The sequence below is a fragment of the Emiliania huxleyi genome (genome assembly GCF_000372725.1).
Source record: "Emiliania huxleyi CCMP1516 unplaced genomic scaffold EMIHUscaffold_3, whole genome shotgun sequence".
Taxonomy (NCBI): Eukaryota; Haptophyta; order Isochrysidales; family Noelaerhabdaceae; genus Emiliania; species Emiliania huxleyi.
The window spans coordinates 1,022,773-1,033,351 of record NW_005199770.1 but is presented as its reverse complement, the minus strand read 5'-3'; the positions used below and the strand labels follow the sequence as shown (position 1 = coordinate 1,033,351).

At 67.9% G+C, this 10,579-nt stretch overlaps 4 protein-coding genes across 4 annotated transcripts; 1 reads left to right on the top strand and 3 right to left on the bottom strand.

Moving 5' to 3' along the window:
- Positions 1 to 830: 830 nt before the first annotated feature.
- Positions 831 to 1,436, bottom strand: EMIHUDRAFT_43987 (hypothetical protein; the record flags this gene model as incomplete). Its single annotated transcript, XM_005775274.1, has 1 exon — positions 831 to 1,436. A coding segment is annotated over one exon (606 nt), but the record flags the coding sequence as incomplete, so codon positions are not given.
- A 600-nt stretch (positions 1,437 to 2,036) lies between these two features.
- EMIHUDRAFT_195328 (hypothetical protein) lies at positions 2,037 to 2,472 on the top strand (the record flags this gene model as incomplete). The annotated part of the gene is made up of 2 exons (XM_005775273.1): positions 2,037 to 2,180; positions 2,332 to 2,472. The coding sequence occupies 2 exons, from the start codon at positions 2,037 to 2,039 to the stop codon at positions 2,470 to 2,472; spliced, it is 285 nt and encodes a 94-aa protein (XP_005775330.1).
- A 1,221-nt stretch (positions 2,473 to 3,693) lies between these two features.
- Positions 3,694 to 4,359, bottom strand: EMIHUDRAFT_95508 (hypothetical protein; the record flags this gene model as incomplete). Its single annotated transcript, XM_005775272.1, has 1 exon — positions 3,694 to 4,359. The coding sequence occupies one exon, from the start codon at positions 4,357 to 4,359 to the stop codon at positions 3,694 to 3,696; it is 666 nt and encodes a 221-aa protein (XP_005775329.1).
- A 460-nt stretch (positions 4,360 to 4,819) lies between these two features.
- EMIHUDRAFT_95507 (hypothetical protein) lies at positions 4,820 to 9,891 on the bottom strand (the record flags this gene model as incomplete). The annotated part of the gene is made up of 14 exons (XM_005775271.1): positions 4,820 to 5,143; positions 5,218 to 5,406; positions 5,532 to 5,684; positions 5,757 to 5,909; positions 5,972 to 6,139; positions 6,241 to 6,417; positions 6,496 to 6,773; positions 7,149 to 7,197; positions 7,272 to 7,441; positions 7,644 to 7,743; positions 7,794 to 8,082; positions 8,196 to 8,308; positions 8,472 to 8,725; positions 8,925 to 9,891. 14 exons carry the CDS (start codon positions 9,889 to 9,891, stop codon positions 4,820 to 4,822), a joined length of 3,384 nt encoding a protein of 1,127 aa, XP_005775328.1.
- Between the last annotated feature and the right edge of the window lie 688 nt (positions 9,892 to 10,579).

Genomic DNA, 10,579 nt, shown 5'->3' with positions numbered 1-10,579 from the left:
GGGGGCGATGGCGGAGCACAACGGAGCGCAGAGAGTGCGGCGGCGAGGCGGCGGCGCTGGCGGATATGGGGCGTGGCGTGGCGGTGTGGAGGTGGGGTGGAGGCGGCTGCATCGCGTCTCGGCGCCTGCAGCAGCAGCACGAGGAACGCGGCGTGTGCGGGCTGCACCGACGGGAGCATCGCGAACTGTGTCGTCCCGACTAAGCCGCCCGTCGCCGCGGCGGCGGCGGGGGCGGCGGCGAGGGCGAGGCCGGCGCGGCGCGCGGCGGCGGCAAGGAGGGTGTCGGAGGCGACGTAGAGGGCCCAAAGGTTTGGCGCCCAGTAGGCATGGACGAGGCCGCGCCTAGAAGGAGGGCTCCGAGGAGGCTGAGGTGGGAAGCTGAGGTGGGAGGCTGAGGTGGGAGGCTGAGGTGGGAGGCTGAGGTGGGGGCCCCTCGAGCTCGGCAGGGCACGGAGGCGAGCGAGAGGCAGCCGAGAGGCAGCCGAGATATAGGCAGAGGAAATCTGCAGCCGAGATCTAGGCTAAGCCGGCGGACCAGCCGAGATCTTCACACTCTGCCGAGATCTCGCCGAGATCTTCACACCAGCCGAGATCACCCGAGATCACCCGAGATCACCCGAGGTCTAGAGGCTGCGCCCAAATGGGAAGAGACGGCGCAAGACGGCGCCGAGCTGCCCAGCGGCGGCGAATGGACCAAAGGAGACTCCGAACACCGCGAGCACCAGAGCTGCCAGCGCCGCAAACCGTGCGACGGCGCCACGCCCTCCGCCAGCGCAGTTGGTGGCGCTAGCAGACTCGGCGGCGGCGGCGGCGATTCGCGGAGCAGGCCGGCGCAGGACGTGCGCGGCAAGGAGGTGCGAGAAGAAGAAGGGGGCGGCGAAGAGGAAGAGGTGCTTCAGATTGAGCAGGACGGCGAAGAGGGCGGCAGCGGCCAGCTGCCGCCCTCGCACCAACGCCGCACACGAGAGCAGCAAGAGTCCGATCATCGGGCCATTGTACTGAAAGTGGACGTGGTCGACGAGGAGCGCGCCGGCGTCGCAAAAGGAGAGCGCCGTCGGGACGAGCCAGCGCCAGTGCGAGGCAGCGGCCCGCGGCTTGACGCGCTGGGTGGCGGCGGGCGCGAGGGAGACGGCGAGGGAGGCGGCTCCGCCGAGCAACAGCAGATCAAAGGCGATCACCGAGCAGCGCTGGTATGCGACGGTCGCGGCCGAGACGTAAGGTACGGCGGAGAGGGTCAGCATTTGCGGCTCGACGCGCTCGCCGCCGCAGGCCAGTAGCCGCTCGAACCACGCGAAGAGCGGCGGGTAGTCGAGGGTCCATTCGGAGGTCTCGTCTAGGTACCAGTTGTCAAAGGGCAGCTTCGCCGTGAGAGCCATCCAGTGGCGGTGCACCTCAAAGTCCGTCGAGCGGTACGCCGGCAGCAGCAGAAGCTTGAGGCCCAACGCGCCAGCGTACAGCGCGACGAGCGCGACGAGCGGATGCGTCATGCACATGGACATATGGGACTGCCGCGTGAAAAAAGAAAACGAACCGAGAGGCGGCGTGCCGTCCTCATCCCACCCTTGGGTCGTCTGTTTCATTCTTTTTAGGAGATCTAGGGGAGCGCAACCGGAGTACCAGTAGAGGAGGCCCGCGCGTGCGCCCACGAGCCACGTGCCGCCGGGTGCAAGGTTGTCAGTGAATGCCACCAGGAGAAGGATGCAAAAGGTGACTGACGCAGGTTGTAGATGCCGGTAGCCGTCCATGCTCTCCCGCCGCCGTTCGACGAGAGTCTTTGCTCGTCGTGGCTTGGCATGCAAGAACTCTTGCTCCTTACTGGGAAGGAGAGGGCGCTGCATTTTGCGCGCTATCCGCGGTTGGATCCGTTGCCCACCAGAAGCGAGGCCGCTCGTTCCGTCGCAAGGCTAGCACGCCAACTTTATCGACTTGTTCACACTTTTAATGGAGAAGAAAATCCCTGCCATGATAGCTTGTTATTCACAACACACACACGCGCGCGCGCGCGGGGGGGGGGGGGGGGGCGAACAAACTTCTTTATGGATTTAGGCCGCCAGAAAACACGCCTGCGCTTCACGCCATACAACCTCTGCCAGTTTACTCACATCCCCGCTGAGATGCGGCCCTCGGTCAAGGCCTGCTGTTCCTTTCTCTTTAGCATTGGCATGTTGGCATCGGCCTCAGTTGCTGAGACCCAGCACCCACACTCTCGGGCTCTCCCTCTCCCTCTCCCTCTGTCTCTCTATCTCTCTGTCTCTCTGTCTCTCCCTCTCTGTCTCTCTCAGGTCCGCGAAGTGTTTTGGCGGAGCGTTCGTGGTGTGTGTGCGCGCGGAGCGCGGCCCGCGGTTCGATAAAGTCTCCTTCTTTAAGCTAGAGACGGTAGAGTGTTTGGGCGCGTTTACCGCGCACCAACACGGCAACAACGCGGCACACGGCCCCGTTTTGGCTGTGGTCTGCGCGGAGATTCTGTCTTAGCACACACAGTGAGTCATCTCTGGGGGGGCGCGGGGGCCCCCGGAGGCACCGTGCGCCGCGCAGCAGTGCGGAAACGGGGCTCCGGCGCTCAGAGTCGCTCGTCAGAGCACCGACTTCCCGAATGATTATGGTTGATTAGAGGGCAGATTCGGAGAGATCTCGAGGAGTACATACAGATAGACCCTCCAATCATCAGCAAACTCCGACCTGTTCGGTCGTACTGACCGCCGACAGATCACTCCAGACAGCAGACAGGCCGACGTCTGCACGCGGCCGGCCGGGCGAGAGGCTTGACACGATCCGACCCTGCGAGACCCTGACGCTGCTGCTCTAGCTATCAGACATGCACTGCTGACTGCTGCCACAATGTGCGACCTGTGCTGGCCCACTTGGCGGCCTTCCCGGTCAGTGGTGATGCGCAGTTCAGAGCTGTCGATGGCGCGATCCGCCGCACTGGTCCCACGTTGGTGACACGAGACCACCAAGTTTTCCGGTCCAAGAGAGAGGCACCGGCGCTGTCCTGAGAAGGTGCGTGGTCCCTCTTGACTGCCCATGCGCGCGAACGTGTAGGCATAGCCTCGAGAGTGCCAGCAGCCAATCTGAGGCAGTTTGTGACGCGCATTGCGTCAGAAGCGTGCACACATTGGAAGGACACCTTCCTACTGACCGTACGATCAGGTCGTCACTGAATGCTTGATACTAAGGCCGCGAGCTATGCAGGTGATCAATTGTGCAGCATGGCACGGTCAGCAGCGCCGACAGGCTGTCGCAAGGCGTGATAGCATGGCCGCAAGTACGCCGAATTCCCATGAAAACAAGTGAAAAATCGCGCACAAAAGAAAAAAATGCAAAAAATCGGTGCCTGCGGCGGGCCATCGGACCCCATCTCCCCCCCGCATGGATACCCTCTAGGGCCCCCGCGCCCCCCCAGAGTGAGTCATTCGGAGTCATTCGATGGCCAGAGTGCGATTGTGTGTGTGCGGGAGTTGATTTGTCGGGAGGGAGGGGCAGGCTGCTCTGTGCTCACCCACGTGCACCGGGCCCAGTGCTTTTTTGTGCACTTTCCTCTTTCGCGGAGAATGCCGTGCCCGTGGCGCGTGGGGCTCCTGCCCGTGTCCGGGTGTGGAGATGCGAGGGTCGCCCCCCCTTGCCCCACCACTTTGTGTGTGTGTGGAGAAACTTACCTTCTTACCTTACATGAAAAACCGGACGACAGCGACACTACACAGATATGTTGTCGGCACACGGCCGCGCCTGCGCACGGCAAGGGCCCGCCTGGCGCATGACCAATTTCCATGCGCCATCCTCGCCCTTCTCAAAGATGTTGATCGCTACGAGCTCTGGCCCGGCGGCGCCGCCGCCGGCGGTCGGCTTCTCGTCGGCGCCGCCGACAATCTCCCTACACGTAACTACTGCGGAGAGACCGCCTCGCAGCAGCCGCACGCTGTCGACGAGGCAGCGAACCCGCATCGGTGGCGTCGTTTGAAAGATGTCGCCGAACGACTCAAGCACGTTTTGGCGGCCTGTGACGAATGCGTAGCCCGGATGGGAACAAAAGACTTCCTCCATGACAGGGCAGCTGTCCTCGTCGCAGCCAGCCCAGACTGCCTCCATCGCCTTGACGCTCTTGCCGCTGAAGGCGGTGTAGAACTCATCGTTCGCCGCCAGGATTGCCACCTCCTCGTCCGAAGCGAGGGAATCCAAGGCGTCACGGAGCTCTGCTGCCTCTCGGTAGCGCTCGTTCTCGACAGCCTCGGCCAGCTGCCTCTTCGTCGCCTCAAGCTCGTCAAACTTTCCACTCATTTCGCTCATCGTCGCAAAGGCTCGCGGCCACACTCGCGTCGGGAGCGCCAGCGCTGGCGCTGCCCCAGCCAGCAACGCAAGCATGCCGAACAAACGGCGAAGCAGCGCGTAGCACTTCGCCCTGGCGTCAGTACTAAGAGCGTACGCTCGGACCCGAACTTTCTTTCTTTTTCGAGTCTCGCTGACAAAGTGATTAATTTCAAATCTCCAAGTGCTCCAACACGTCGTTCTCATTATCGTTATACCTCCCTTCCCACCTCCCAGTTCGCCCCCTGCCGCGCTTCGAACCTTCGTAGTTCGTCCCCACATATCGGCGCACATGGGTCATGGCACTCTCACCTCCACTCTTCAGCACCGTCGTTGGCCACTTGCCTTCCCGCGCGCGGGCCCAAGCTATGTGACTTGCTATGTGTTTATTGTGCGCGGCTGGCCGTTTATGTGCGCGTTTTGTACAACCGTACGAGAATTCCGCCGTGAGCCCGAAGCAGCAGCGGCGGCCAGCGGCAAACGCGCCGCAACCATCGAGACGTGAGAAAGTAGCGCGTCAGCGGTACGGCCTCGCGGCAGCCGCGATCATCTCCGCCTGCATCCGAGCGAACATCGCCTGCTGCATCGCGTCGCCGCCCCCTCCTGCTCCCGGCCCGCCGCCCGCCGGCCCGCCGCCCGCCGGCATCCCGCCCGCCTGGCCGCCGCCCGCCGCCTTGTCGCGCCTACAATGGCCCATCGTCTCGTTTGAGTCGGCCGCCTCTCGCCGCCCCCGCCCCGCCCCGCCCCGGCCGGCTCGCCCGACGTGAGGCAGCAGCTGCTCGCGGATCCCGTGCACCTTTGCGGCGTCGCTCGAGAGGGCCGCCCACTCGTGCTCGAGCACCTATGGGACATGTCAGGGAAGTGTCGTGGACATGTCCAGGACAGGTCCAGGGCCGCCCACTCGTGCTCGAGCACCGAGATCACGACCCACCCCTGGCTCTGCACTAGCCGGATCTTGACCTGCATCCCGCCGACCAGGTCCGAGGACGGCTTGGCGGCGCCCTGCAGCATGTCCGCGTCCGTGTGCAGCAGGATCGCGACCGGCGCCCCGCCCGTCACCTCGGGCGGAAGGACCAAATCGAGCACGTACATCGCGGCGTGCACCTGCACCCCGTGCCGCAAGCCGAGTGCGTCCAGCGCGCCTACGCGTAAGGCAACCCGAGGCCGGCTGCGGCGGCGCGGCGGCGCAATGCGGCGCTTTCGAGCCCGGCGGTGCGCGCGCCCGACACCTCACGCAGCGTCGCTCCCGGTGCCTGCGCGGTGCCGTGCGCCGCCTCGGCGGCGAGGAAGTGCGACTTTGCCCACAGCTGGCCCGCCGTGCGCACCATCTCGGCGGGCAGCGGCGGCGCGTCCGGCAGCTCGAGCTGGAGCATCAGCGCCGCCTGCAGGAGAGGGCTCCGAGAGGGCTCAGAAACGGCTCCGCCGGCGGCTCGAGCGGCAGCTTCAGCACCGACCTCGGCGACGAGGCAGAGCTGCGCCGGCAGCCGGAAGGCGGTCACGCGCGCCGCGTCGAGCGCCTTGAGCAGCAGCGCGTGCGAGTGCTGCCGCAAGGCGAGCAACGACCACAGGAGCACGGCGATCGTCTGCGGGTCGGCGAACGCGACCGCCTGGAGACGTGTCACGGACGCGTCAAAGACTTGTCAAGCGACGTCTGCGGGTCCGGCGCGACCGCCTCGGCGTGCTCGACGGTGCACGCGTCGAGGAGCGCCGTCGCGGCGGCGGGCTGGCCGAGCTGCGCGCACGAGCGCAGCACGCTCGCAGCCTCGCCCAGCTCCACCGGCAAGCCCGACCCGAGCATCTTTTGGACGAGCCCCTCGGGCGTCACTCCGTCGCACGCCTGTGGACACGTGTCGGGGACGCGTCAGGCGGCGTGCCAGCGAATACGTGTCTCGCGCGCCGCGCTGCGCCGCGCGCCTCGGGCGGAGGCACCGCCCGCACCGCCGCGAGCCCGTGTAGCAGGGCGGCGGCAGAGTGCGGCAGCAAGACGGCCGCGGCGCCGGCGCGGCCGAGCAGGCGCGGCAGCAGCCCCACCACGAGCGGCGAGGCGTAGTGCGCCGACGGCGAGAGCGTGGCGAGCGCCTCGAGGGCGGTGGCGGCCTGCGCCTCGTGCACCGCCTGCGGGGCCGTCGGTGGACGCGTCGTGGACAGGGCGCGGGGAGGGGGGGCGTCTTGCAGCGCCCCGCGTGGCGGCACCGCGTGGTCGAGGGCGACGCCGACGAGCCGCTCGGCGGCGGCGAGGACGGGGGTGGAGTCGTACCGCAGCCGCGCGAGCGCATCGAGCATGTCGGCGAGCAGCTTGGGCTCCATCGCCGGCAGAGCCGCGACGCCTTCGCCGACCGCGTCCAGCAGCGGCAGCCGCCCGACGGGCAGCAGCGACATGGCGCGCAGCGTCGCGCTCAGCCCAGCGGCGCCCTCGGCGGGCAACAACCGCGCCGCCGCCGTGCGCAGCTGCTCGGCGAGAGGGTGCGCGCCTACGGGACGGGACCGAGAGGGTTCCGGGAGGGCGCTGAGACGGCTCTGCGACGGCGGCGGCTCGGCGAGCGGCGCGCGCGCCCTGCGGCCCCCCACCCGGCGCGGCGGCGAGCTCGTACAGCGCCCACGCCGCGGGAAGCATGTGCACGGGGCGGAGCTGGTTCGAGTTAAGCCGCATCTCGATCTGCGACCGCGAGCCGAGGTGAGGGCCGATCCGCCGAGGTGGACGGGTATCTGGCCGAGGTCCGGCCGAGGTCCGGCCGAGGTCTGGCCGAGGTCTGGCCGAGGTCTGGCCGAGGTCTCTAGCCGCGTCTCGACCTGCACAGCGAGCCGGTGGGCGAGGGGAGCCTGCGAGTACGGCGGCCCGAGCCGACAGAGCGCCTCGAGCAGGTCGCAGAGCTGCTCGGCTGGCAGCGATCCGACCTGGGGGGGCGTGGGGGGGGCGGGAGGCGTATCATCTCGGGTAGCCTCGGGCATCTCGCGCCATCTCGGCTCACCTCAGAGAGCAAGTGGAAGAGGCGCTCCACCAGCGGCCTGACGGCGGCGAGCAGCGGCGCGCGCGCGTGGCACGCCGAGAGTAGCGGCAAGTGGCGCACAAACACCCAGAGCGCGTGCGCGATCTGCGGCGGCGCCAGCGAACCGGCGAGCGACATTGATTCGGGGTCGCCTGGTGGGATGGAGTTCCGAGAAGGTTCGGGGAGAGTCCCAGTCGTCTGGCGAGCGAGAGCAAGCCGGGGTGGTGGTCGCCTCCGTCGCCCGTCAGCTCGGCGTACACCGCGTCGCGCACCTGCGAGAGCAGCGCGTCGGACAGCGGCGCCTGCTCGAGGGCAGAGGGGTGGAGAGGCGCCTCTTGAGAGCAGGGAGAGCACTCGGCGCGGCAAGCGGTGCCCGGCTGCACAGCTCGCGGCACGTGAGGAGCAGCGCCGCGAGCGGCGGCGCCGGCCGGCCCTGCTGCGCCGTCTCGCGCGCCTGCGGGACATGCGCACGGATATGTCCGGGATATGTCCGGGACACGTCACGGAAGAGGCTGTGCTGCGCTGCGCTATCTCGAGCGCCTTGGCGGCGAGCTGCAGCGCGAGGCGCGGCAGAAGGCGCGAGCAGGCGGCGGCGCGGCCGAGCGGCACGATGGCGCGCAGCAGCTGGCAGAGCAGGTCGGGCTGCAGCGAGTCCATCTTCTTGTCGACGGCGCGCATCATCTTGTGGTACGCGGGTGCCTGCGCGAGCCCGAGCGAGCAGAAGGCCCAGAGGCAGCGCGCGGTGTCCGAGGCGGTGAGCACGTGCAGCATCGAGACGACGCGCTCCATGTACCTGCAGGGAAGGCTCCGAGCCGGCTCCGAGAAGGCTCCAGGCAGCATCGAGGCGACGCCTCCATGTACGAGCCGAGGCGCGTGAGGTGTCTAGGACACATCTAGGAGACGCACGCGATGAGCGTGCGCGGGTCGCGCACGCGCAGCGCGGCGAGCGCGCAGAGCGAGTCGCGCAGCTGCGCAGCCTCGAGCAACTCGATCGCGTCGTAGAGCTTGACCGCGACCGCCTAGAGGCCCGACAAAAGGCTCGCGCGAGGCGCCGCAAAGTGTCGTGAGGCCCGACTCGCGCCCGCCGCAAAGTCGGGTCCGGCCGTGAGCGAGGCCGCCCACGCGTCCGGGTCGGGGCAGTCCTGCGGGCGAGATCGGCCGAGGTCGGCCACAGTGGCTGACCCGAGAAGGTGCGGGGCCGGAGTGTGCGGGGCCGGGCCGGTCCTGCACGAGGGCGGCGAGCCGGACGAGGGCGTCGCAGAGCAGGCTGGCGGGGAGGGGCCGCTCCGCCATGAGGGAGAGGAGCGAGCGCTCGTCCGCCGCCGACGAGATTTGCGCGCGCAGCGTCTCGCCGACGTGCGCCTGCTGCTCGCGCAAGACGGCGAGCGCGGGGACGAGCCTACGGCGAGGTGCGGAGAAGGTGCGGAGAAGGTGCACTATAGGTTCCGAGCCTTCGTGTTGGCGAGGGCGGGGAGGAGCCTCTCTCCAAGCGTGACGAGCTGCTCGATGAGGGCGTCGAGCGTGGTCGGGTCAGCCTGCGCGGCGCGCTGGCGCAGCACCGCCTCCACCTTGGCTGCGAGCTGGCTCTGCCTACACCGCCACACGTACCGGACGTGTACCGGGCGTGTCGCGGACGTGCCCCGCCTCGGCGGCGAGTCTGCCCGCGGCCGAGCTTGCGCAGCGCCCACGCGAGCTCGGAGAGCGTCTGCAGCCCGAGCCGCTCCGCCGAGAAGCGCGCGCGCTCCAGCGAGCCGAGGAGCCCGTCGATGGCGGCGGGCTCCGCGGGAGGGTCGAGGTTGGCGGCCGCCAGGGCGACGAGGGCGGTCGGGGCGCCGTGCAGCCGCCGCGCCGCGAGCCGCGCCCGCTCGAGGTGGGTCGCCGAGGCGGGAGGCGGGTCGAGGAAGGTGGCGGAGAGGGTGAGCGGAGCGAGCGCCTGCAGGCAACCCAAGGGGCATTTCGGACTCCAAAGGGTTGAGAAGTGTGGCGGAGAGGTCGAGCGCAGCGCCTCGCGGAAAAAGGCCTCGATGGCGCCCTCGGCGCGGTGCGCGACCGCGTCCGCCTCGTCGCCGCCGCCGCCCGTCGGCGGGATCGCAAAGGCGCGCAGCAAGTCGCCCAGCTGCGCCGCGTTGAATGAGCCGATCCGCGGGAGCAGCGCGGTGGCGAGCTTGCGGGCCGTCGGGCCGCTCGCGAGGAGGCCGAGCGCGGCGATGGCCTGCGTCGAGATGTGGAGCTGCGCGGGAGAGCACGCCGCGCGCGAGGTCAGCAGCAGGATCCGGCCGACCAGACCCGAGAGCAGCGCCGACTCGAGCGGTGCGAGCGTCGCGAGCGCCCAGAGCAAGGCGACGAGCCCGTTCGCGTCGAGCTCGGTCCCGCCGGCGAGCTGGCCGCCGAGCTGCATCACGAGCCGCCCGACCGCGTGGGTCGCGCCAATCTGCCGAGCCTCGGCACCGAGCGGCCGCGCCGTGGCTGCAAGCACGTGGAGCGCGACCGAGCCTGCGCCGCATTCATACTGATGCGCGTGCTCCTCGATGTGCGCGAGGACCTGCGTGTGCGAGGTGCACGCGAGGAGCTCGTTGCGGAAGTCGTTTTGGGAGGTGGACATCGCGCACAAGGGCTGGAAAAGAATTTTTGCGGGCGCTGTGTGTGTCCGCCTGGGCGAGGGACTGCGAAGAGAGATGGGAAACGCCCAAGGGTGGGCGACGGCTAGCGCACCACACCCCTCTCCTTAAAATCCCTGTGTGGTGGCGGCGTGCCGTCCTCCCATCCCTCCCTTGGCGCTTGGGTTGACCGTTTTCTTTGTTTCTCTTTCTTGCGTCCGCCTCGCGCTTGTTCCATTGTAACATCGAAGGCTAGCTCAAAAGAATTTTATCGCCTCGCCTTCGGCCATGCTGAAGAACAGCTGCACGGCCCTCTCGACGTCGCCGCCACACGCCACAGCCATCTCTCGAGCTGAGGGAGGGTGTAGAGGATGTAGAGTGTAGAGCGCTGTAGAGCTGTAGAGCTGGAGAGTGCTGTAGAGCTGTAGAGCTCTACATCCACCGCGTGACGAGGCGGGTGCGTTGTAGAGCGATGTAGAGGCGCTCTACAACGTGAAATCTCTACAACAAACTCTACATCATAAGCGGCGAACGAGGCACGGTCGCTCTCCGACATGAGGCGCGTTGCACTTACCAGTGCTGCCCTGGCCTTCTGTCTGCCCGCCCAATGGGTGGGAGGTGCCTCTGCTGCTGTGGCATGCCTCACGGCTGCGACTGGCCGGCGCCTCGGCGCGTCAGCTCGGCTTGGCGTAG